Source organism: Saccopteryx bilineata, chromosome 5 (genome assembly GCF_036850765.1).
Source record: "Saccopteryx bilineata isolate mSacBil1 chromosome 5, mSacBil1_pri_phased_curated, whole genome shotgun sequence".
Taxonomy (NCBI): Eukaryota; Metazoa; Chordata; class Mammalia; order Chiroptera; family Emballonuridae; genus Saccopteryx; species Saccopteryx bilineata.
The window spans coordinates 256809340-256836800 of record NC_089494.1 but is presented as its reverse complement, the minus strand read 5'-3'; the positions used below and the strand labels follow the sequence as shown (position 1 = coordinate 256836800).

Here is a 27461-nt window from a genome sequence, read left to right as displayed (position 1 = left end):
ACAACTGCTACCAGTTCTTCCTCATATGAACCAGATCACATCTCCCTGCAACTTACCCATTACTTTTATACCAGTCCTCCAAACTTCAAACGTGGAAAATTAAAATAATGAACTTTAAAATATGGAGGCCCTGGCTGGTTGGCTCAGTGGTAGAGCATCGGCCTGGCGTGCAGAAGTCCCGGGTTCGATTCCTGGCCAGGGCACACAGGAGAAGCGCCCATCTGCTTCTCCACCCCTCCCCCTCTCCTTCCTCTCTGTCTCTCTCTTCCCCTCCCACAGCGAGGCTCCATTGGAGCAAAGATGGCCTGGGTGCTGGGGATGGCTACTTGGCCTCTGCCCCAGGTGCTAGAGTGGCTGTGGTGGCAACAGAGCTACGCCCCAGAGGGGCAGAGCATCACCCCCTGGTGGGCAGAGCATCGCCCCCTGGTGGGCGTGCCGGGTGGATCCCGGTCGGGCACATGCGGGAGTCTGTCTGACTGTCTCTCCCTGTTTCTAGCTTCAGAAAAATACAAAAAAAAAAAATTAAAAAAAAAAAAAAAAAAAAAGGGAATATTTCATCCCCGTGGAATCCTCTCTAATCTCTTCTTCTTTCAACAAATTTAGTCAACTACTTCCCAATATTCTACCCAATGTCCTATTCTCTTAAAATTTTATACATTCTCCATAAGCATACTCAAGTAGCTTCCATGTTCTCTTACATGCCAATAATGATCAAATTTGCTTCTCCAAACCAAATTACTCTTCCTGAAACCCATCTCCGCTCCCTATTAATAAATGCCCATTTGGACTGCAGAAGCAGTTCACACCCAACCTGTCCATAATGAATCGTTTAATTCCCCAAGTGTCTTCTTTATTCCCTAGAAATCCGGCTCCACTCTCATTCGCATTTCCTTTTTCTTTCTCCTCTGCTCCTCCCTTTCTATGTAAGCATTACATCCTGTCAAGTTTATATGTTCTAAAAAATTCTCAAGGCAGGCTCCTCCCTTCTGTCCCCCACTAGTCACTAGGTTAGTTCAAAGCTAATCATTTTATAGAATAGGTAATCCATGAACATAATACAGGGTGGGGGAAAAGGTAGGCTTACAGTTGTTCATATGGAAAATAATACAACAATTTAAAAATAATAATACAAGAATAAACTCTTTCATGAACTCACAACTGTGAACCTACTTTTGCCCCACGCTGTATAAAATTTGGTGAGTATAAACAAGGAATATTCAATAAACGTAAACCTCTCATCATCACTACCCAGTGCCCTACCACCGCAGCTCCTGCCTTCCCGCCAAGCAGCTACTGTGTCTTCTTCCAGAAACTATGACAATACATTGTTTAGTAACAGTCTTCCTGCTTGAGTCTCCACACTGCAGAACAGTCTCACTAGACAGAACAGGGTTCTGTAACTGACAGATGCATGGCGCTTTGACAGAGTTGAAATTTAAGTCTATGCTTCACCACACCAGCAAGGGAATAAACAAAGACCAAATTTCAAATATTCTGTAATTTGTAAATACAATTCTAGAAAAATCTCTATCACTATCCTAAACTACACTCAAATTATCTTTAACTTTAAAAATTACCGTTTAAAAAATCCTGTGCCCTAAAATATGGGAAAAGAAAATACAGTAAACATTTTAGCTAACAATCAATTTTATAATAAATATAATTTAAAAATTAAAGTGTTCATTTATTCTATGTAACAATTCACTCACCAGTAACCAAATTTATTATATCTTTGCTTTAAGAGTTCAGCAAATATTATAAGTAAAAAATTTACAGTAATTAAAATGTCAACTTCAAAAACTTTCAGATTTAGGGAGTAGCACTCATTATAGGATTTTATACACTGTAACAAAGACCTAACAGAGAGACTTCTATCAAACCTGACTGAGGATGCACTGAGCCCTCCTCCTAACTGGGTCCAACCTTAACCCTGGCTCACTAAATTCAATCTTAGCAAAAAATCATCCTGAGTCTGTCTCATCTACAAAAAATATCCCCCCAACCTTGGCATCTTATGACCCCTCAATATCTATTCACCCTTGAGATTTTATCAGGCTGGTCTGCCTTCAGGAAAAATCCTACCAAGAATCTCTCTAGCCCTGAAGTTTCCTCTTAGTCATTTTTCCTGCCCCCTCCCTGCTCCTTAGCTGCCATCCCCACGTGTCCCTGTTATACTGAGCTGAACCCCACAGCAGTAACCCCTTGAATAAAGTCCGCCCTACCATCATTAACAAGTCTTCTTTAACATCGCTTACTGTAGAAGGCTAACAAATTTTGCCAATGACATACCAGACGATGACACAAGTTGTGAGAGAAAAATATCCATTTTTACAACTCACCTTAACATTCTTCAGTCCCTTTTCAAAGAGGCTAAGCATCTCAGAAAGTTTATTGTCAGAATGTACATTATAAATGGTCTGGCTGCGTTGTTGAAGCAAGCCAATTATGTATTCGTTTTCGATCTGCTCGTGCATTTTGAACTCCTTAAAAGTAGCATACAGAGACTGCAGGAGAGCACGGAAGTCGTTGTTGTTGGAAAAGTTGGTCTTAGAAAGCTGAATAAAAATTTAAAAAGAAAGGCATAATAAATACATGTAAATATGCATCAATAAGAAATATTTAAATCATTCCTATTTATCTTATATATAGCAAAATATCTCTCTTATACTTGGTTAAATTTAAGGTTTCTTTAAATAAAAGAGATTATACCAGATTTCCTCCAAGCCTAAAATTCTATCAGTCTATACTCTGGCTAAATATGGATACTCCACAGAGTTATATGTAAACATTAAAATAGCTGTGTAAGCCCTGGCCGGTTGGCTCAGCGGTAGAGCGTCGGCCTAGCGTGCGGAGGACCCGGGTTCGATTCCCGGCCAGGGCACACAGGAGAAGCGCCCATTTGCTTCTGCAACCCTCCGCCGTGCTTTCCTCTCTGTCTCTCTCTTCCCCTCCCGCAGCCGAGGCTCCATTGGAGCAAAGATGGCCCGGGCGCTGGGGATGGCTCTGTGGCCTCTGCCCCAGGCACTAGAGTGGCTCTGGTCACAACATGGCGACGCCCAGGATGGGCAGAGCATCCCCCCTGGTGGGCAGAGCGTCGCCCCATGGTGGGCGTGCCGGGTGGATCCCGGTCGGGCACATGCGGGAGTCTGTCTGACTGTCTCTCCCTGTTTCCAGCTTCAGAAAAATGAAAAAATAAAAAATAAAAAAAAATAAAATAAAATAGCTGTGTAAAATATAGCACAGCGAATATAGTCAATAATATTGTTATAACAATGTAAAAATACAGTTGTTAGAATGTGATGAGTGTTTTTTCTTTGTTTAAAATGTTCTGCATGCTAGTATACTACTTTAACAATGTAAACAATTCAAAAATATTTCATTATAGCTTGTTTAAACTTTAATATCAAGATGAGTTTGCTCTGTTCAGAAAATAATTATAAAATATTGAGCTATTAGAACATTATTAGATAACTTGAGGGGAACTAATATTCACTCAGCAGCTTCTGTTAGAAATCACGTACTTTCCTGGAGTGGAGGCAGTACAAAAGTACCCTGTGGAAACCTCGGGCATAAGAAGGTAAATGCACTTGAAGGAAAGAACAAATCAATGAACATGTAAAGAAATATATACACTGTCATTTTTTAATTCTACTATTCAACAAGAGAAAATGACTATTCTGACATAATTTTAACTTTCTATATTTAAATGACATTAAATTCTCTTGTTAAAAGCATACAGATCATCAACCCAATCCAAGTTAAAGTTCAAATATTCAAACCCTCCATTACCTCTATTGTCATATTAAATCTACCTTCAATTATATCAATTCCAGTTTCAAAGTGCATTTTAAAGTGGAAAATCTGATTAGTTAGAAAGAACAGAGTATAAATGGACGAGGAGGAACTAGCACCATACTTCCTAGACTTGCTCTGCAGTCTGATCTAGTCTTCCTAAAGCAGAGCCCGGTATAAGCTGTCTTCATTGCCTGCTCTCGGCAGGAATGGTAGGCTCTTGATAAAGCATCAGAAAAGATGACTAGAGCAAAACTATTCTACTATACACAGAACAATTAATTTAGCTTCTGTAAAAAGCAGTATAGATTACATATTAAGTCATTTAGCCTGACTAGGTAGTGGCACAGTGGACAGAGCGTCAACCTGGGACACAGCGCCAGAACCCTGGTTCAAAACCCCAAGGTCACAGGCTTGAGCTCCAGCTTGAGCGCAAGGTCGCCAGCTTGAGCATGGGATCATAGACATGACCCAATGGTCGCGGGCTTGAGCCCAAGGTCACTGGCTTGAGCAAGGGGTCACTGGCTCGGCTGGAGCCCCCGGTCAAGTCACATATGAGAGGCAATCAATGAACAACTAAGGTGCTGCAACGAAGAATTGATGCTTCTCATGTCTCTCCCTTCCTGTCTCTCTCTCGCTAAACAACAAAAAAGAAAACCGGATCTATGGTCAGAGTTTCTAAGATAATAAATAAATAAATGAATAAAATAGAGAAAGGGAAGTAAAACAGATTTCTAAAAATATCAGAAAAGGGGAAAAAACAGTCCTCTAAGATCGGACTTCAGATCCCAGCTCTACCACTTAGTTGGCTGTATAACTGTGGCTCAGTTCATTTCTCCCTCTATGTCTCAGTTTCTTCATGGTGTTAAATGGGAATAACAACACCTGTACTTCACACGGTACCTGTGAGATTAAAATATATTAGTGCTTAGTAAATGTTAACTATCCTCATTTTGAAAATTAATCATTCAGTTTTATAAATTCATGCATTTTTTTTACTCTATTCAGATATTTAACGGGCAGCTAGTATGAGCCAAGCACTGTTTCTAATACCTGCGATATATCAGTTTACAGAAGAGACCTCTCTGCTTTAGAGAGCTTCCCTTCTCTAACGGCGGTGAAGGGAAGTAAGACAATGAATGGTAACCACAACAAATAAGTGACCTAGAACAGGGTTGGCAGCTTATTTTGTTAGAGGGGCAGGAAGTAAATATTTTCAGTTGTGCAAGGCAATTCGGCTGTTGATGCACAAAAGTAGTTATACAAATGAGTGGATTATTTCTAAAGATCTTTATTTACAATGGACACTAAAATTTGATTTTCAAATAATTTTCACATCCTAAAATATTATTCTTTTAATTCTTTCAAACTAGCTACTGAGCCAAAAAACAACATAGGATGATTTGGTTAAACCAATATAGATTTTGATCCTAAGAATGCTACATAAGATCACAACAAAATTCACTAGTGTCTAATTTCAGCAAATACTGAAATTATCATGTGTCACTATATTTTTTAAAAAAATTAAAAATCAGAGAAATAAGAGATAAATCAAAAGACAGCATTAATGTCGGCTATAAATTTTTAAAAAACAAAACAAAACAAGGCAAAAAAGTAAAAAATGCGAGTTAAGGGAAAGACACAGGAAATTTTGCATACACTGTCAAGGGACTATTAGGAAATCTTTCAGTTAAGGTGAAACTCAGGTTCATGTTAAGGACTGGAATCCCAATCAGATGCATAGAAGGGCTCTACGTTCCCTGTGTTCTTTGTAGGGTCGACCTAGCACAGAGTGAACAGTGCTGACTGTGGAGCCATATCGCTAAGGCATGAATCCGTCTCTCTCAGCAAAAGCCATTAAGCTGCTCTGCACCTCAGTTTCTTCATCTGTAAAATAAGGCTCATGGTATTAACTACCATATCGGGTTTTTGTGCAATTTAATAACATACTTAAAGAACACAGAATGTAACATATATAAGCCTTACTTGGGCTTTTCTGTTATTTCTATATTTAGCTCAGGTAAAACTATCATTTAAAAAAGTACTTATATTACCCAAGTTAGTTTTTCTCCACTTGAAAAGAGTTACTCTTTTTAACCTGGTATTAAAGCCTGTAAATTTAGCAGTTAAAAAAAGAACTAAAACAGAGCATACACAATTTAACTTGTAAAAATAACCCTATATACATTAATAACAGCAGGAACACACTGTGGTCTATGATATGCTAAGTATTATACTAAGTACTTTTAGGTATTATTCTTACCACAATCCTAGAAAGTAGGTATTAATTCCCATTTTACACATGAAAAACCTGAGGCTCAGAGAAAATAACTCAGCCAAAACCAGACAAGTAATAGACAATAACAAAAATCAAATCTCGCCCTGGCCAGTTGGCTCAGCGGTAGAGCGTCGGCCTAGCGTGCGGAGGACCCGGGTTCGATTCCCGGCCAGGGCACACAGGAGAAGCGCCCATTTGCTTCTCCACCCCTCCGCCGCGCCTTCCTCTCTGTCTCTCTCTTCCCCTCCCGCAGCCAAGGCTCCATTGGAGCAAAGATGGCCCGGGCGCTGGGGATGGCTCTGTGGCCTCCGCCCCAGGCGCTAGAGTGGCTCTGGTCGCAACATGGCGACGCCCAGGATGGGCAGAGCATCGCCCCCTGGTGGGCAGAGCGTCGCCCCATGGTGGGCGTGCCGGGTGGATCCCGGTCGGGCGCATGCGGGAGTCTGTCTGACTGTCTCTCCCTGTTTCCAGCTTCAGAAATAAAAAAAAAAAAAAAAAAAAAAAAATCAAATCTCCATGCCTCTAAAACCTAGGTCCTATCCACAAGACACAAGGCTAGTCCCAGTCACAAAGCCCTGCCTTCCAATCCGACTGTCAGAGAGAACAGAACGCCGCTCAAAAACAGCTCTCCCAAAGGAGTCGACTTGGCGCCTCCAGGAACGAACGGGCCAGGTCTGGAGACAGTCTGGACGTCAGTATTGCAGAAGTGCTACTGACATCTAGTGGGTAAAAAAGTCAAGTCAGGGATCCAGTTCAACATCCTACAAATGCACATGACAGCCCCCACAACAAAAAACCACCTGGCCCGAAATGTTCATGATGTTGTAGTTGAGAAATGCTGCTCTGAAGAAGTGTTTTCCAAACACGAGTAACTATGACCACTGTATGAAACGCAGCACAATCCAGACACACACACAGCACAAACATTTCAAACAGATTTCAGCAAACATTATTTCCATCTCTAACCTGTGATGCATTCTAATATTAACTTTTCCATTTTGTTTTCAATGCTGTTTCTGACCCACAAAATTGATTTAATGACCCACAAATGGATCATAGGACACATTTTGAAAAACAACATTCTACAGTAAGATATAAAAGTTCCTAGGTGACCTATAAACTTGTATACTCCAATGCCTGGCAAATTAAACAAAAAACCTATGTAGAACAGAACACACATAATCAACAAATAGTAACAACCGGTAACACGATATCTCCACTACTTAAAAAATTTATAGCTTTCTGTCTCAGATACTCTACAACCTAAAATCATACACAGCCTGGCATCAAACTGATTTGAAAAGTTGTGTCACTTAAATACTAGATAAGTTCAAAAATAGATATGAAAATAGCATAACAAAACCCAAACACTACTGTTGCCCCAAATAAGTTTGTACTTTTTGTCTACTCAGCCAGACAATGCTTTCATTTAATCAAGGCAGATTTGCACTTAATGAAAAAATCCAACTATCTCTGGTCAAACTAAGTCTACAGATAGAAAAACTGTGACCCACGGGCAACACATAAAATCCCACAGCTAGTAGTAAGTAGCAAGCATGGTCCTCAGAAGGGGGAAGTCCCAAGATTAAAATGCAGGCTCTTCTAATTACTAGTTGAGTGAGTTGGGTAAGTTACTTAACCACTAAGTCTGTTTCTTCATCTTTAAATGAGGGATAATACCTGTCTCACAGGGCTCTTGTGAAGATTTAGAGAAATAACATAAGCATGTAGTAAGAACCCATTAAATTCCCTTCTCCTTCCTCTCCTAGCTCTCAATTCATCATTCTCTCCAATAAACCACTCAGTCTTCTCCATGCCAGTCAATAAGTTTTTACACATATGTAAAGAAATAGAAAAAACAAGAAAAACAAAGTGAATTCTCATAAAGCAATATTTGTTCAATTTTAAAAAAATTATCTGCTCAAATCATCCTGAGCTTATTTCCTCCCTAGCTAGTTTGGTCAAAAAAATGTCCTTTCTTTATAAAATGATAAAGTAGATGGCGATTTTAATAGCCTTATCTAAAAAACTTGGGCACGCCAGCAAGCCTCCACCACTTGAGTTTTCTGTTACATGCTCATGTGTATGTCTGGGGATCTCTGTGCCATGCTTCCCCTTACAACCCCACCTTCCTTGTTCTCAGAACCCAGTTTGAGTACCCTAAGACCAGTCCCAACACTTGCATGTACAGACGACCTCCCCTGGCTCCCACTGCTCTGTATTTGGTTTTCCATCCAACCACCAATGTTCACCTGCAAACTCCTTAAAAAGAGGGACCTCATCTCATATTACCAACACAAGCTACTATCATAAGACCAACTGACTCCTGGCCGGTGGGCTCAGTGGTAGAGCGTCGGCCTGGCATGCAGGAGTCCCGGGTTCGATTCCCGAGCAGGGCACACAGGAGAGGTGCCCATCTGTTTCTCCACCCCTCCCCCTCTCCTTCCTCTCTGTCTCTCTCTTCCCTTCCCGCAGCCAAGGCTCCATTGGAGCAAAGTTGGCCCAGGAGCTGAGGATGGCTCTGTGGCCTCTACCTCAAGCCCTAGAAGGGCCCCAGATGGGCAGAGCATTGCCCCCTGGTGGGCATGCCGGGTGGATCCCAGTCGGGTGTATGCGGGAGTCTGTCTGACTACCTCCCCATTTCCAACTTCAGAAAAAATTTTTTAAAAATTTTTAAAAAAGACCAACTGACAGAAGAAACTCAATGCACAATTACAGAATTCATATTAAGTTTTGAGAATTAGAAAAAGAAATTTTTGAAACAAAAAATTTTTTGGAAACTACTCTGGTTTCATACAAAGAAAATTAAACCAGGAATCATGATCCTGACTTGAGTTTCCATCCGGATCTTCCACTAATTGCTCGTGTAAACTTGGTCTAGCTAACCCAGGCCTACACGTCCCAGCTAGAAAACAGAAATACTCCTGCCTTAACCTACTTCCAAGGACCATTACCAGGGTAACAAGGAAAAACCTTTCCACAAGCCACTTATAAAAAGAGGAAATCCATGAGCAGAGTATTAAGTTAGGTATTATACAGCGATATTTAATGGCCTGCAACTTCAGAATAAATTATTCCAACTAAACTAGTCTAGGTATTTAAATGATTTGAGTTGATGCTAGTAAGTAAATGGAGGTTTCTACAACATATTGTACTTGAAATAAATGTATTGTACTAGAAATAAAACTGCTTCTTTATAATTACTGGGCATTTAGAGCCAAAATTCAGAATATAGTAAAATACCATGCTCTGTATTTTCTTAGTGTGAGTATAAAAACTGGCTCTCATTTTGTAGTTTTGCTGTAGGCTGTTTAGGTTAGATATCCCTGGTCTATGCAACCAAAATATGGTGAAGGCAAAACTTGGGACGGCCAATGAATAAAAATAAATAACCCTTAAGACTATTCAGCCACTGCCCTGGCCGCACAGCTCAGGTGGTTGCAGCACTGTCCGCATACGTGCCACGGTTGCAGATCTGGTCCCTGGTCAAGGAGCACACGAGAATCAACCAACGAATGCACAATTAAGTGGAACAACAAACTGATTTCCCTCTCTCTCTCTCTCTGCCCCTCAAATCAGTAAGAGAGAGAGAGAGAGCGCGCAAACTAATGGAAGTCTATTTAGCCATTATAAAATACTCATTTTTCCAGGTTAGCTCCCAAAGAACAACAAAGGAGAGAACTCAATAAGCTATTACTCTCAAAAAAAAATTTGAATGTAGAATTCTTATGCAGTTTTTTTTCCCCCTAAATCACTTTGGTCTCTGATCCACAGGTCAGAAAATTGGACTATTAATCTTCTCGATGAATGTATACAGCAATGTCATTAACTACAACTCATTAGTTGAGTTAGCAAGGACTTTCACTTACACTATGTCAACTAAATCTGCATTCTAGTTATTGCAGGAGGAACATTTAACCACTAAAAAGAATCTTATCTGACCCAGATGTTGTTTTTAAAAATGGCGTCGTATTTTCGAAATTTGTCCCAGTGTTCTCAACCACCAGGTAATGACACACAAAACTTTTTCAAAATTTTAAAATAAGGCTGGTTACTCTAGTACATAATTAAAGAAACTGGTGAGTCTTAATTATTTTAGTAGAATATCAAGTATTTGGCAATCTTATGAAAGCCACAAATCTCCTAGGGAAATGTTCACATGTACAAAAATTTCAGGGGATCCCCAGACTATCTCTCCCCAAATCTAAAATGGAGAGATTTCAGATTTCATTAGACCTCACTAACTTTCCCTTTTTGATTTTGATAAAGTAAAAACCCTCCCCATTTTTTCCTTTGCTGCAACTCAAGGATACTGTTAAAATAAGTCCAAAAGCCAGAGGAGCTGAAAACACTCCAGTAGGCTAACTCAAGAAATCGGGGTTCCTCAGCTTCACTGACGGCTCGTCCATTCTTGATGCTTCTCCTGGATAAGCAATTCTCACCCGTGGCTGCACACTAGACTCACCCAGAGCTTTAAATTATACAGTCACATGCTCCATAACGATGGGGACACATCCAGAGAAATTCATGATGAAGCGATTTCACTGTTGTGCAAACATCAGAAAGCACTTACACCAAGCTAGATACCATCATCTAAGTAGAGCCTGCTACACACCTGAGCTGTATGACACGACATACCGCTCCTAGGCTACAAGCCTGTACAGCATGATACTGTACAAAACATAAGGTTAAATCAAGCACGAGAGGAAATAATAGAATCAAGAGACGTGCCATGCATGACACGACACGACATACTGTTTTACAGTAAACTTTTATAAGTAGAAAAAGTACGTTCCAAAATAACGCTATATTGTGTAGTAACTATAGAAATCAGTAACAGAGTAGCTTCTTACCAAGTACTACGTACTGTATAGAACTCTATGTACTGTACTCAACCTGACAGGGCAATAGGTTTGTTTACACCAGCACCACCACAAACGCCTGAGTAATGCACTGGGGACATCGGCTACAATGTCACTAGGACGTAGGAATTTTTCAGTTTCATTATCATCTTTACAGGACCAAGGTTGTAAATACAGTTCCTCCTACAACAAAGTCATTACGCGTGCGTGATTGTACTTGATGCCTGGGTCCCACCCTCAGAGATCCTGACTTCAGTGGTTTAGGCATCAGGATTTTTAATAATTTTTTTTTTTTTGGGGGGGGTGATTCTAACAAGCAACCAAGGTTGAGAAGCACTGTCCTAGTGTTTAAATCTGTATCTAAACCACGTATTTTTTAATGTTCAAACTTGAGGGAGAGAAAGGCTGGCTCTTGGTTTTGAGTGTGGCCCAGCAGTGAACCCTCCCGGAGTCCTGCACCCACTTCACTGGGCTAGGAGAGCCTTTCTTCTCTCTCAACAGTGGTTCTGCTTAATGCCATGGAATTCCTGAAAATTCACAAAAGTTTATTTCTGTGCTTAAAAAAGACTTGTTTAAATGTTTTGTTTTGTTTTTATCTGGTTCATTTCTACATGAAACAGAACTTCCCAATGTTTTCAGGCTATCCATATGGGCTTGCCCCAACGTCAACTGACAAAAAACAAAACAAAACAAACAAAAAACCGCGGAGCGTTATTACTGCTTTAAAATTATTAGCGAAAGGTCCTGAACCATCTCCACAAAAGTGCCTGTTCAGTTTATGATGCACCGATGACCGCTTAAAGCAACTTTTTTCCGAGGCCCCTTTTCTTCCAGCCCAGGTCAAGAATGCCAGCAGAAAATAGCTGTCTTAGAACAAGATCCACAAGGCGTCAATGCCCAAGACCAAGTTGCGAGGAAAAAATAATAAAATAACCACAAACGAAGAGGGGAAGCTCGCTAGTTCCTAAGCCAAGAAACCTGGGTTTTCTCCCAAATCAAACCCCTGGAGAGCTGGGGCTGAAAACGAACTGGGGGCCACTCGGAAGAGGCTTCCCGTAGTGCCGGGAAGCAAGCCCAGAAGAAGATGGGTGGGTGGGCGTCTGCAGAGACCTGGAGCCCCCCAACCTGCCGGGCGCAGGGCTGGGGCAGTGGTGATGGGTGAGGCGGGCGCAGCTGCGGGAGCGGCCAACCCCTGACCGTTGGGAAGCCCCCCGCAGGTGGCAGTCCCGATGTCCCCGCAGGTCGGTGGGAAGCCAAGGTGCCCCGCTCCCCGGGGGCGCACGAGCGGGAGGCCCCGCGCGGCCGCGGGAAGCCAGCCCCCGGCCAGGAGGGCCGCGCCGCCAGCCCCGAGGGCACGTCGGAGGCGGTGGGCGGGCGGCGGCGCGGGCTCCCGGGGCCCGTGCGGGGCAGCGAGCGCGGCGCTGACAGCGACGCAGGCGGCGATCGGCGCGGCCCCGGGGGCTGCGGGCGCGGCGCAGGCCCGGCCGCCCGGGGACGCGGCCCGCTCCGCCTCTCCGCCTGCGCCGCCCAGAGTGAGAGGCCCCGCACGCCGTTACCTTGTCGCAGTACAGCCCCACCAGCTGCTTCATCCGCCAGTGCGGGGCGGTGAACACGTCCACTTCTTCGGGAAAGGGCGCCATCGCGGCTGCCTGCGCCTCAGCCTCCGCAGCCGCGGCCGCCGCCTCTCCATAGACACCCTCGCCGCCGGGCAGAGGCGGCGCGCCCCCCTGCGCATGCGCCCGCCCCGTCGGCGCGCGCGCCCGGGCGGCCGGGCCGGCCGGGACGCGGGGCCGCGCGGGCCGCCGCCATGCGGTCCCCCGGGCCCACGTGACCCGGCGGGCGGTGGAGGGTCGAGCTTCCACCTCCCGCCTCCAGTCATCATTCCTTGCCCTTTTCGCGTGTTGCAGAAAGAAACCAAGTCTTCTGCTGTTTGTTTTGCAAAATAAAACGTTATCTGAAGAGTCAGAGTGTCATTTTAGGGGAGATCTCAGCTCGACTGCTGTTGCCAAGTGGCCCATCAGACCTTGAGGCCAAGGCAGCCGAACACAATGGTCGCAGTCGGGCAAGTCGCCCAGTCTTCTAGGGTGACTGTGCTGTGCGTGACCCCAGCCCTTTTGAGCCGCCCTCTGCCTCCCTGCGGTTCCCGGGGTCACACTCAGGCACCAGGCCGAAGGCTGACCTCCCACCGGCTGGTCCCAGGCCCCAGCGATGCGTGAGCCTGGACTGAGCGCTCCAGGAGCGGGCCACCCACACGGCGACGGTGACACGTGACAAGGAGGACACTGGCGGCCCCAGCAGGCCTCTCGGGGCCAGCGCCTGCGTCCGGAGCTGGGGGGCTGGGCAGAGACCAAGGAGCTAGGTATCCTCCTTGTTAGGCTCCTCTGGGGCGGCGGGAATTCTGGAGGCTCCAAGGAGGGGAATAATTTGGGGCACCAAGGAGGTGGGAAGGCCCGCCAAGCCCTGGAATGGCAGATCAGGGATGACAGGCCTTGGATGGTGGGGGTACAGGCGGATAATTACAGACGGTTCGTGTGGTTGAGGACCACATATCCCTCCCTGGTGAGCAGGGGCTCAGAAAGGAAGGAGACTTAAGGGGATCGCTGCCAAGAGAAAGGTCAATATGTCCTTCCTGACAGGCCACCTAGTCTGGACCCCAGCCCTCCAGGAGGCCAGGGAGACCCTGCTGTGGGCACCAGTCACGCTGATCAAAGCTCTGCTGCTTGGCTGGAGGGCTAATGTACACAAAATAACAGGAGAAAACTGGGAAGGCTAAGAACCTGGGTAGGGGTATGTTACTTGCTTCATGGCGAGGAAAGAGTAAAGAAGTAAGAGTCACTACTATCAAACTGCTAACTTACTAAAATCAATTGGGCTGAGGCAGGAAACATCTTGGACCAATCCAGAGGATAAGAAGTTCTCAAGAATATTCTTTTTGTCTTAACTCTGTAAGAGCTCAACTCCCCCCCCCCCCTTTGGAACACTCTGAGTGTTTGTTGTCTAGCTGTGTTTCTGGTCTGCAAACCCTAAAACCCTTGAATAAATCTTTGCCATGTATTTCTAGCCAGAACCTCCTGACTCTTTGTGCTAAATTGACAATGGCCATAAACTCCAGGAAGGTAAGAGCCAAGTATATTCCATACCTATTATCTATCAAGCTCCATGACACCAACGGCGTTTGATGAATCTTCTGTTTTTTCCATACTACTGTACTTGTATGACCTTCAGTAAGCTACACGGCTTCTCCAGGCCTCAGTTTTCCCGTATGTAAAATGGGGGTAATACTGCTATGGACGAACCCTGAGGAGGGCCCTCCCCATGCTGGAACCCTGATCTTGGACTTTACACCTCCAGGATTATGAGAAATAATTTCAGTTGTTCATAGTCTCCCTCCACCCCCGCCAATCTATATTTTTTGTGATAGCAGTCTAAACTAATGAAAACTAATACCTACTCCATAGGATTGTTGTGAGGATTAAGAGAGTGTATCTATTTGAACTGCTTATAATATAGTACCTGGGACATAGTAAGTACTGTAAGCCCATAAGCTGTTATTATTAAGTAGGATAACTCTATGACATAGTGCTGTTGGAAACGAGGTCTTGGAGACACTCGGATAGTAGTCTAGGGTCCCACAAATTAATAAATGAATAATCTGGCCATATGAATCTGGTTAGGCACTGTGCTAGTTGGGTGGGATACAGAGATGGTGATTTATATACAATTTGTTCTAAAGACACAGGAATAATGCTTAAGTAATGGAATAGAGGTATGGACCTTAATATCTCACACTCTCTCTCTCTCTCCTCCTTTCTCCTTTCTTTTTATGTGCTGCTCTTTCACTAGGGCTTTGCCTCTATGTTTTTTAATATCCCCAGAAGGCATTCCCTTATTTCCCCTCTCTTTCTTGCCTTCGTTCTGACCTTTCACTCCCGCTGTCTTGGAATGTAGACTCACACCTCAGCCGAACCAGTTACGTAGAGAAATGAGCTCCATGGGAACGGGCACTTTGTTTTATCTTCAGCATTAGAACAATGCCTTTCATACAGTCCCGGACTCAGTATTCGTTGAGTAAAGAAAGGAGGAATGAGGAAAGTTCATGGCATTTTGTCAGTTTCCTAATTTTAACAATTTTTTTTTTTTTTTTTTTGCATTTTTCTGAAGCTGGAAACAGGGAGAGACAGTCAGACAGACTCCCGCATGCGCCCGACCGGGATCCACCCGGCACGCCCACCAGGGGCGGTGCTCTGCCCCCCAGGGGGCGATGCTCTGCCCATCCTGGGCATCGCCATGTTGCGACCAGAGCCACTCTAGCGCCTGAGGCAGAGGCCACAGAGCCATCCCCAGCGCCCGGGCCATCTTTGCTCCAATGGAGCCTTGGCTGCAGGAGGGGAAGAGAGAGACAGAGAGGAAGGAGGGGGAGGGGGTGGAGAAGCAAATGGGCGCTTCTCCTATGTGCCCTGGCCGGGAATCGAACCCGGGTCCTCCGCACGCTAGGCCGACGCTCTACCGCTGAGCCAACCGGCCAGGGCCGCAATTTTAACAAATTTAACACCACCATGTTTTATTTTCCAGCGCCAGTCTGTGTTGTTTGTCTGTGTACCTCCTAGAACATGAAATAGGCGCTGAATCTCAAAACCGACCTATCCACACAGTGTCCCTGTAACCCAGAATTGAAAGCCGTGTAGTCAGCCGCACAGAATGACAGCCACTTTGGACTCTGGCCATTTCAAGGAGTTTGTTTAAGATGACAGAAAGGAAAGAAATCAAGTGACGAATGGAAGTCCTGTGGGTCATTCTTCCCTTCCAAAGAAGCCATTAACATCAGCTCCGTGCGCCGAGTAATGTAGCAGTGAATAACCTGACGTATCAGCTAAATGGTTGATTTACATTAAACTTTAGTCCCAGAAAGAAGACATTGATCAGTTTAGTATCGTCATTGTAGGTTATTGCACCGGCAGCAGATCAGGAACTGTCATTAAGACCAAGGTTGTCGGTGTAGCCGCCCCTCTGTGATTCCTGCTGGTACAGGGCAGCCAAGAAGTTCTAGCTGACCACGGGAGCAATTGCTACCCCCCCCGCCCTCCCCCAAGGAGACTGGACAAGGCATGTGAGCAGAGCAGTGAAAATCCACCTTGTGTCATGCCTGGAGCATCCGTGGGGTTTTTTTTTTTTTTTCCACTCTCATTCTGTCTGAAACACTGCATGCTACAAGGGAAACAAAAAATGCCAAATCATTCCTTGGTGACCTAAAAATACGACACTAGGCCTAGTGTTTTCCAACCCTCGTTTGAGGGCGGTGGAAAAGGTTCCTGGTCAGGAAAAGGCAACTCGCAGTCGTTTAGCTTTGTTTGTTGGCGCGTGTGACACAGCACTTTCCCCAACAGGGGGTTAGTTGTGAAAACAAGCAGGGAAAGAATGCCGCCATTGTAAAACATCTGGAATTCAGTCCGAACTCCTGCCAGCGTGCTCTTCCCTGTCAGTCAAAATAACCACAACTGCTACAGAAATAACAATAAAGCGTTCAGTAGGGATGATGGCAGTATTAAATGAAAAAGACAGGCACTGAGTTGAAAGGCAAATGACCTCAGAATATGAAATACATACAAGTCTTCAGTTTGCCCTAAATCCTTACTTTCTTGGGGGTTTTTCTCATTGAAATAGTGAAAATATAATAAAGTTTTTCACACAATGACCAAAAATATTGGAAACGTTTTTGGAAACAAATTAATAAGATATTAGAGAAATAAATTATAGCACAGTCATTCAAGGGACAAATATGCATCTGTTAAAAAGCATAAGATAAACCTGTGTTTGCTGTGAAACCAAGGTTTACTAAGTTTAAAAAAATGTAGAGTCCCTGGCTGGTTAGCTCAGCGGTAGAGCGTCGGCCTGGCGTGCAGGAGTCTCGGATTCGATTCCCGGCCAGGGCACACAGGAGAGGCGCCCATCTGCTTCTCCACCCCTCCCCCTCTCCTTCCTCTCTGTCTCTCTCTTCCCCCTCCCGCAGCGAGGCTCCATTGGAGCAAAAATGGCCCGGGCACTGGGGATGGCTGTGTGGCCTCTGCCTCAGGCACTAGAATGGCTCTGGATGCAACAGAGCGACGCCCCAAAGGGGCAAAGCATCGCCCCCTGGTGGTCATGCCGGGTGGATCCCGGTCGGGCGCATGCGGGAGCCTGTCTGACTGTCTCCCTGTTTCCAGCTTCGGAAAAATGAAAAAAAAAATGTAGAAAACACTTGGTTCAGTATGCTCTCATTTGTGTTTTAAATATATATATTTCTGGAATAACAGCAGAAACTTGTGAGCCGGGGTTCTGGGATGTAAAGCCGTTAAATGCCTTTTAAATATGTTGTCCATTGGTACAGTTTTAGTAATTCAATACGTTCATTTCATGCTCATATAGTTATAAAAATTCATGTTTAAGAATGTATTTTAAAAGAATTTGCGCAATAACTTTCTAAAACTTGAAAAACACTATTAAAGAAAAAAACCGTTTGATTATATGCAATCAGGAGCAATCGTGCTAATTGCCAAGCGGAACTTGGCAGTTTCAGGTTTATCCCCAAGTTGTCTTCTAAACCGGTGTTGTGCACCTGCTTTGCCTCTGGCTTTTCTGTTTGCAGTGCCATTTGGTCCACGTCCACATTCCCGTTGGAACCGGAAGCATCTTTGAGGGTAGGCGCAGTGTTTTTAATATTGGAGAAATGGGTGTGGTAGACGGTAAATTGAAAAAAAAAAGCTAGATCAAAATCGTTCACCCAGCATAATCCACACCCAGTTTGCAAAAAACGCACACGAAGGACTGGAAATGAATGACGGAAAATCTTAACGAGTCCCTTTGCGTGATAGTTTTCTCTTCTTTGCCATGTTTTGAGCATGTTTTACTTTTAATGTCAGAAATACAGAAATGAATATATTACCACCTGATGACAACCATATTTGATAAATACATTTAAAAGCAGATAAAAGGAAGTATATTAAAATGTTGACAGTGGCTGTTTTGGGTGGTGGGACTGTAGCTGATTTGGGGGGGAGGGGAAGCTACTTTTTTCTCAGTCCCTTAACAAAAGTTTTCCTGTACCTGTGCCTAGAGACCTCTGCCTTCATCTCTGCCACCTGGTCCCATCCTTCTGGCATGGAACTTTCTCTTCTGGTCACTAAGAGGCCATTCCAATGAGCTCTAGCTGGGTTCTGTTCCTGAGACCACCAAGCTCCTGTGGCACTTCCTACGGGACACACACCCCGGACCCTCTTCACCGTGGCTAGGCCTCCCTCGCCAGCCAAGGTTGCTGCTAGCTCTTTAAAAGTCCCCATAGTTGCTACAAAGTTGGGGTGGGGGGGGGAGGGTTGGCTGTCTATCACAATGGGCATCTTCCTTCCTGTTCAGTGTCCCTTCCCAGAACTTCATGTTTCCATTTTTGGAACTTGTGCTTCCCATTTTATTTATTTTCTTTCTTTTTTCTTTTTTCCAAGTGAGAGGAGGGGAGATAGACAGACTCTTGCATGCACTCTGACTAGGACTCACTCAGGATCCCCATCTGGGGCTGATGCTTTGCCCTTCTGGGGCCATGCTCACAAGCAAGCTATTTTTAGTACCTGAGGTGGATGGAGGCTCCACAGAGTCATCCTCAGCGCCCAGGGCCGATGTGTTCAAACCAATTGAGCCATGGCTGCGAGAGGAGAAGAGAGAGAAAGAGAGAGAAGGGAGAGAGGTGGAGAAGCAGATGGTCACTTCTCCTCTGTGCCCTGACTGGAAACTGAACCCAGAACATCCACATGCTGGTCTGACGCTCTACCACTAAGTCAACCGGCCAGGGCCCCACACATCCCATTTTAGAAGAACATGATAGGCCATCGGATCGGAATACAGGTGCTACTTACTGTGCTATTTTTTCAAGGTGTGACGCTCTTGCCCCTAGAAGTGGCTCACTGATGCCTCATACATGAAAAAAGGAAATGCTTGGACAGCTAGAAAGGCATAGGGTCACAGAAGAACTGAGACAGGAAGAGACATAAAAGAAAAAGGAACAGATAAGACAGAAATAAAGAGATGAGGAAAAGCAGCATGGGCAGGGCGGGGGGAGTAATAGATGAAAGAAAAACGAGACAGGCAGAAGGAGAGAGAAGAAAACAACAATTAAAATGTATTAAGGTCTTACCCTGCACCAGGAACTATAACTGCTTTACAGGAAGTGTCATGTGTAATCCTCACAACCGCTGGATGTGGAAGGTTCTGTTTTTCTCACTTGGCGAGAAAGGGAAATGATGTTTAGACAGTCATTGATTTGTCCAAGGCCTGGAGCTAGTTAATGGAAAATCAAGGAGATAAAAATCTGTGTCTTTCTCTTCCTAGACCATGTACTTAACTTTACAATGAAAAGTAATTCTTGTCAATTAATTTATATTGACAAGCTAAATACCTAATATGAGCTATTAACTTCTGAACTGGAGTCGAAGGTGACTAAGAAGAATGCGGGTAACACCACAAACTACATTGGTGTCCAAATACAGAATAGTGCCAATCCTTAGATTACCTTGCGAGGAGTAGAAAATGCTAAGACTGTAGTTTACTTCAGTACAAATATGGAGGAACAATGTGTAAAGCGCTTTATAATGTGTCTTTGCAAAAATTCCAAACAGAAGAGAGCTTTTATTTCCTAAACATACCTGAGTGTCACTTACCTCGTTCTTAATAAGTTATTGCCAAGTCAGTACAAATTCCTTGACTTTCAATCAAAGGCTCTGTGACAGGCCAGCTTACCTGGAACAGGACGGTACAGTGTCGGAGCACCTGGCCAGAGGGAAAGGTGGCTGGGCCCAAGGACAGCTTGACTCAGCTGTTAGCACCATGTATCAAGGAAAACTATCACAAGTTGGAACAGAAATGAACGATAAGCTTCCTGTAAAGTGTCGGGCTTGCATTCATTGCCATGATGAAATCTGGCAGGTGGTTGCTTAATTCCTGCCTACAGAAAGGGAAAAAAGTATTCAGGGAAGTGTCAGCTCTGTTTCCTTCTCCCAGCCCCTGACAGTAAACCAGAAAATCCTCAGAAACCCAAAACACAGTACAAAAAAATATCCCTGGTTCTACAAGCTCACTCTCAGAAAATGTTAAAATGCTCAGAGCTACGTAGACAGAAACAGCTGTGTCTTCCATACCTTTGATTCCCATTAACTGGCCAATAGCCTTTTGAGAGGAGTCGTAGAGGGAATAGGCTGGCTATGTAAAACACTGACTCGGGTTTTAATTCCATCTCCACCACTACTCACCTACCCATGGGGACCTTGGACAACTCACTTGTGCATTCTGGGGCTTCTGTTTCCTCATTTGTGCACACGTGCCCAGATGAGGTCTGGGGCACCTTTGAGAGTGATAAGGGATGATAAATAATTAATACATATTAATTAATCTACAGCTCTAAAAAGGACTGTCTCAGTCAGGTGCTTATCTATTATGGAAAACCAGTTACCAAGCTTCCAGATAAGGCCTTCAAGAGGTACTTGACCTTTAACCAACCATTATTTTCTTTGCGTAATGAGTTTAACTGTGATTTGGCCTACTCATTTTCCCTAAAATGTCTCTACTAAAATGTCTTTTAATGGTATTAAAACATTGCTGTGTGCGTGTAATGTGTGAAAAGCGTTCTGGAACAGTAGGGAGATAGGCAAAGTGGTCGGAGCGCTGGCCTGGTTCGCTCATCTGTAAGGTAAGAAGCTGAGCGTCCTGCTCACTGGACGTCCTGAGAATTGCACATTGTAGGGCACGCAGTGGAGGGCTCGGCACGGGAAGCACTAAACGTTCGCTCTCATTTCACCTGTGAGCTGAGGAGATGGGGCAAGATGTTCCCTTTGGCCCCTTCCAGTTCTCAGTGTCTGGGACTGTAAAGCCAGTAGCCAAGGCCAGGGCCACCATCAGAGCAGCCTGGACCATGCAGGTTCGCATTGGATTCGACAGTCGGTAAAGAAACAATGGAGCCAAAAACTGATGAGCCATCTTCTTTAATCCTAGCTTGCACCCGGCGGGCAAGTAAAAACACACACTGGGCTCCAAAACCCACTCACATTCAGTGCTCACAAAGCTACTGACTTATCCGAGTTTCCTAGAATCAAAGGTTTTTAGCTCACCAGACTTACTCACCTCTGTTCCCCATCTCCTTCCTTCTCCCTGTTAAACTCTGCACAAACCGGCTTCTCATTCAACACTCCGCCATCTTGGCTGCTTCTCCTGGCCTCCTCCACGTGGCCTTTCTCTGCTCTCTGCTCTCTCCTCTCTGCTAATCTCAGGAACCGAGCACAAGCTCCCATTCTGCCCCTATTTTATAGTGTAGAAATCAAAACCTTTAATCCAATATACAAAATAGAGAAGTCTCTAATACAAAGTCAGTTATCAGAGACATGATGGGATTGTACCACCCCACATCAAAAAGGGTGGGAAAGGCTTAATTCCAAAACCAAGCCCCAGGCTACAAGGATTCTGCCTGCCCACAGCCTGCCCCCCATACACATTAATATCACCTGGGTGACAGCTTCCACGTGGGCAGCGCCATCTTTAACAAAGTGAGCATAATATATTTTATCTGCCCAACAGGGACCCTACACACAGCCCCTGGAATCCTGCTCCTTTAGGTTAATTCTACACATTAACTGGAGAAGGGAGGGCCTCAGAGTTAGATTTGGCTGTTATGTGACAGGAAACATAAATGACACTGGCTGAAACAAGATGGAGCATTTTGTTTTTGTTTTTTCTTCTCATGATATTAGGCATCTAGTGCTACATAACAAATTATCCCAAAACGTATTTGTTGTGGACCGTAAATGGCAAAAAGCCTTTGTAGATTCGAGGCTTAGCAAAAGAGTAAGTTCTCCTCCCCTCCACCTCCATATTGCCTATGATGCTGAGTATTTGCACCCACTTCACTTGCTGGCTTAAGTTGCTGGAAGCAATTTACATGCCCTTCCTCTTACTCTTTTTTTGTTCAGATAGATGTTCGTTGATTTCACTTATGCATGGTGGGGGGATTCCTGTTTATGCTTTGGGAGAGTTCCTGTTTTAGCTTCAGATGTGTAACTTTGTAACAAGAACTTCCTTGATTTGCATATGGCTATATAATAAAGCAAACTGGGGCTATGGGGCACTCGGATATTGCCATCAGCATTGAAGAGTCCTCTCAATCCCATCCTTTTTTCTTAATGAATCTGTTGTCTTAATTCTGCACCGTTCTCACTCAAGACCCAGAATTAGAAGCCGTGCTGGTCCAGGGCACGTAGTGGATTAATACATCAATTATTTCACAGTCTCTGGGGATCAGGAATTCTGGAGTGGCTTTGCGGAGTCCTACCAGCTCGGGTAGTCTAAACTGGCAGTCTAAGCCCCACAAAGCGAAAGTGAATTGCGACGGCAGGGAATGAGAGGCGGATGTGAAATATGGACCAAATGTAAATATACAACCCAAGTCAGCTTTAGGGTGGGTTGAAATAAAAGAAATGTTAATATTCATGGAGAGTTACAGATTTACACGTTTAATCTTGTCAGTTTCTAACTGAACATTCCTGAGAAATGATACAACCCTTTTATGTGCAGCAGAGGACTATGATCTTCCTCTCGAAACGTAAGGGTGAGCTATGCAGTGGTGAGAGCCATCAGTTGCTGTAACTGAAAGACCAACCCTACAAGACATTATCTCACAACACGGTGAAGCGGGGCCTTCGTCTGTGCAAAGGGCTGCGGAGGGCGACAACATACGGCCAAACAGGAGGCGGAGGTCACACGGCTTTAAGGTTCTGTGCTATGTGCTTCTCTCAGCTAAATGAATGACAGAAGATGAGGAATAATTATTAAGGGTCAATAAACTGTATGTACTAACAATGCAAGTGCAATATGACCTCAACCGGAGAGGGCAGAGGCCAGGGGACCTGAACTAGCCCCGTCTTTTACAGTGTTCTTCAAAATAGGGTCCTCAGGGAACCAGCTGAAAGTCACATCATGTCCCTTGACAGATCTGACTTCTGAGACACCCTTGGGAGCTTCATTCAGTAGTACCTTTGGGGCAAAGTCTCCGAATCTATACATAATTCTTATGTAACTAAAGTTTGACAGATACTATTCTGGTTCCAAACTACTACTACTTCCTTAACTAAAACTGGTTTTCAAACTTGGTAAGTCGACCTCACGGAGCTCACAAGGCACAATGACACAGTACACTCATTGTAATAGAGTACATTTGGAAGCTAGATAACTATAGAAAATAATGTTTGTTTATAATTTATTTTCAAACTGATTCAGAAATAAACAGACCTGAGCTCAAATCTCTCCTCTGCTGCTTGGTAAGTATGCCAGTATGAGCAAGTTCCTGAACATCTCTCAGCCTCAGTTTCCGCTGCTGTAAAATATCAACTCTGATCCCTTGATGGGTCATTGTGAAGACTGAAGATAATATTTGTATAACGCCTGGTACTTAGTAGCCATCAATAAGTGATACGGTTTTTTTATTATTATTAAATGTCTAACACTGTATAAGACAGGACACCATATCTTAATAGACTCTAGTATTAAGAGATATTAGGGGACAGAGGTTTCAAAGTGGTTCAAGCCATTAGAGTGGTTCCGCACACCAGCTCTGGAGCCATATTGTCCGGGTTTCAAATCCAGCTGGCTGACTTGCCCACTTACCGGTAGCCTACAGAGCGAATCGGAACTGCTCTCACTCTCTAGGAATGAGGCCTGTGTTAACATTGCTCAGCCACAAGCCTGTTCACTGTTCTACTAAAGGAATTGTGAGATAGAAACAACACAGCCTGACAGGGTTATATGCTTGAGGGTTAAATGAGATTATGAGGAGTTTACGATGGTGCCTGGGATTGGAGTGCTTTAAAAAAACAAACCTGGCCTGACCTGTGGTGGCGCAGTGGATAAAGTGTCGACCTGGAACGCTGAGGTCGCCGGTTCAAAACCCTGGGCTTGCCTGGTCAAGGCACATATGGGAGTTGATGCTTCCTGCTCCTCCCCCTGTTCTCTCTCTATCTCTCCCTCTCTCTCTCCCCTCTCTCTCTAATAAAAATGAATAAATAAATTAAAAAAAAAAACCTGTTTCTTTCTGTTATTATTCGGCAAACACTGTGTGACTAGAGGGTGTCAGAAACTCCAGATTCAGTGTGTCTAGATGTGAACTCACCATTTTCTCGTCCTCTACCCTCACTGATTCTTATCACAGTCCCCCTAGTCGCCCCAGCTGGAATAATGATAGCTCGGAAACAGGAGGACAAGGCACTCTTCTCAGTAGTTTCGGGTAGTAACTTGTGTCTGTTCACAGAATGACTGTATGGGATGTCAGTACTATCATCTGGCCTGCTTTACAGATGGGAAGACTGAGGTGGAGAAGACACATCATTTGCACAAGCCTGTCCCATTAATAGCAGAGCCAAGATCCAAACTGAGACACTAGACCCGGAGTCGGTATATTTTAATGTACAGGATACTGCCTCTAGAGATATTAGAGTTACTTTTAAAGCTTTCATTCTCCATCACTTCAATATTTAATAAGAAACAGAGTCCTCTTAAAACAAAAACATCTCTAATCCATCCCTTCTTCACTGCTCATACTGATACGAGCCTAGTACAGAGCCTGCCTGACTTCTGCTTGAACTGCTGGTCCCCCTGAGTTTAACTTCCCATCCAGTCTTCTGCCGCACCAACTGTACTGCTCACGAACATTAGGGGACATTTCTAAATGAATATGGAGCTATGAAATAGCCCCTAATGCAGGGGTCCCCAAACTTTTTACACAGGGGGCCAGTTCACTGTCCCTCAGACCATTGGGGGGCCAGACTATTAAAAAAACTATAAACAAATCCCTATGCACACTGCACAGATCTTATTTTAAAGTAAAAAACAAAAACAAAACAGGAACAAATACAATATTTAAAATAAAGAACAAGTAAATTTAAATCAACAAACTGACCAGTATTTCAATGGGAACTATGCTCCTCTCACTGACCACAAATGAAAGAGGTGCCCCTTCCAGAAGTGCGGTGGGGGCCGGATAAATGGCCTCAGGGGGCCGCATGTGGCCCGCGGGCCGTAGTGTGGGGACCCCTGCTCTAATGTTTGTGAGCAGTTTAGTTGGAAATGTTTCTAAAATATAGATCTGATAAATGACTCTCCTTTGGTTAAAAACACTCAACGGTGCCCCAATTTCTACAGGCAGCATTAGGATAAGACCCAAACATGCTTATGTGGAGTGCAGTGGGGCACCTAGTGTAGCACCTCAGCTTACAATGAATGAATATGTTGCTTTTTTTTTTCATTGATATGAAGGAATCGTTTTCCCCCATTACAGTGGGACCTTTTTGAAAATGAGGACACTGTTTGGTTCATCTTTATAGAACACATATTTCTTCAGGTTCCATCAGCCCCCGGATACAAATGAGGTCACACTATCATTAATCTGTGGATCTTAAAAACGATTCAGTGCCCCACCCACGAGGGCCGCACCTGTAGCTTCGGCAGAACTTCCGGACCATTGCTGGGAAGCACATCTGAGTCCGCAGGGATGCTTCGCGCGGGCTCAGTGACAAACTCACTCCCCGAAGGCTCTGCTGCTCCCCCAGATGACAGGTGAGCCACTGTGCCTCTTCTAGTGTTCCTGCGGGCCCTGCATCCTCAGATCACCGTCAGGAGCTTCAGTGCAAAGGTAGGAAAGCACGGCTTCCTTCTCTGTGACACACTGTTACGGGGTCCCCAAGGAGCGCCCCTTCAGCCTCCTGTGTGTTGTGAATAGTGTTCAAATGTATTCGCTTAGATCACTGCAGCTCCCTGGGTGTCAGATACGCTCTGGGGTCTGAGCCAGGGGAAATGGGAGGTAGAGACAGCCGGCCACGATTGTTCACTCCAACCGTGGCTTCAGGATCGGTCCAGCTCGTTGCATTTTCCCTCAGGGCGAGGTTTCGTGTAAGCTACCTTAGGAAATGTGGTAAAAGGCGTATGGGGCTGCCCTTCCTGTATGCCAGGGTGCCTAAAATTACCCCAACTCGGAGTGCCTGCAGGGAATGCTCACCGTACACACTCCAAGCTGTCCGTCCCCTCTTGCCACGGCCCGCACAGCCGCTTCCTAGCGTGGGGCTTTGTGCACCCTAGAGCTTCAATAAATGTTGGAAACATGAATAAAAAATAAAATTTCATGCCACTTGAGTAGAGCTAAAGTTTACCTGAGGAAAGGAATACAAACAGGATGAGGCTACCTGGCCTTCAGTTCAAAACTACGTAGAAATCCTGACATTTAAAGAAAAAATAGAAAGAAAACAAAAAACAAACAAACAAAAAAACTCATGGGCTGTCCATACACCCATGTTCTCAAACAGAGCCCCCAAAGGAACGTGGGTCCCAGTGAACTGTCGAGGCCATGAGCCACACCCTTGGAATGAGGCTGGAGGAAGTTGAGTCACCCTCCTGTGGACAATTGCAGACACATTGCCTCATGTTCCACTGACACATTCTTTTTCTTTGTAAGTGCAATTTCCATTTTATTTTATTTTTTTTCCAAAGAACTTTCCTTCAGCCCTTAAGGAGTGAGTCCCTCTGTGGGCTTTGGTGGAGGCAGCCCCCGCAGGTCTCAGCCAGGGTGTGGGGGTCCGGTCCTTCTGGGCTTCACGAGAACGACCCCTGACTACCTCGCTGTGAGAGGCACAGCTCACGCAGCCATGGAGTTCCACGTGCAGCTCGGGAAGCACACAGGCGTCCGTGGAGATGTCCCTGATGGCTGCTGCGGCCTTGACTGTGTTTCAAATGACGAACTTCTTACTGGCCTTTGTCCTTGGGCACCAGCGAGTGCAGTTCGTGCAGAGAATAGGCTGCGCGTAGCCTGGCCTTTTGGGGCACGACTGTTGTTCCTTCTTTTCTTGGTCATCTTAGAAATGAGGACTCTAGAGAGGACCCAGTGCCTGGCCAGTCTCTCTAATATATTATTGACACAGTCTTTAAAAAAACAACACCAAACCCATTTAATTACCTGGTTTATGAATGCAAATCTTTTAAGCTGGTTTGACTTTCCGGATTTTTAATAGATATTTGTTGTTCCTTTGATGAAAGTCAGCCTGTTGGGCAATGTGGTATGCATGGGGAAAATTGATCCAATTGCTAAACAAGGTTTTAAACATTGGTAGTGTTTTCAGTTCACTGGTATTAAATAAGCTTCGTTTCGAAAGAACTTAAATGTCAAATACTATTCTAGTTTAATGTGAACCTTATAAAAATATTAGTATCATTTCAAATTGCAGCTATTCATCATGAAAATTTCACCTCACTTTTTTTAAAAGCAATTTTAATGCTGAGTTAATTTTATTTTTATTTTTTTAATTTTTTTACAGAGACAGAGAGTGAGTCAGAGAGAGGGATAGACAGGGACAGAGACAGGAACGGAGAGAGATGAGAAGCATCAATCATCAGTTTTTCATCGTGCGTTGCAACACCTTAGTTGTTCATTGATTGTTTTCTCATATGTGCCTTGACCGCGGGCCTTCAGCAGACCGAGTAAC

The 27461-nt window shown here is 44.5% G+C and overlaps 1 protein-coding gene, 1 long non-coding RNA gene and 1 pseudogene across 2 annotated transcripts in view; all 3 read right to left on the bottom strand.

The window, feature by feature from the left end:
- Positions 1-12686, bottom strand: part of FBXL5 (F-box and leucine rich repeat protein 5) — a 39555-nt gene extending 26869 nt beyond the window's left edge. Inside the window, exons 1-2 of the mRNA XM_066279477.1 lie at positions 12489-12686; positions 2340-2555 (exon numbers count right to left, since the gene is read on the bottom strand). Of these exons, the coding sequence (XP_066135574.1) occupies positions 2340-2555; positions 12489-12572 (300 nt within the window). The 5' untranslated portion in view covers positions 12573-12686. The remainder of the gene's footprint in view (positions 1-2339; positions 2556-12488) is intronic.
- Positions 12687-15520: 2834 nt separating this feature from the next.
- On the bottom strand, positions 15521-19839 carry LOC136338364 (uncharacterized). The gene is made up of 5 exons (XR_010731952.1): positions 19693-19839; positions 19091-19176; positions 18528-18601; positions 16064-16137; positions 15521-15948 (listed from the first exon to the last, which is right to left on the bottom strand). It is a non-coding gene; the product is annotated as an uncharacterized lncRNA (long non-coding RNA).
- Positions 19840-26450: 6611 nt separating this feature from the next.
- On the bottom strand, positions 26451-26833 carry LOC136306674 (small ribosomal subunit protein eS26-like; annotated as a pseudogene).
- Positions 26834-27461: the final 628 nt, after the last annotated feature.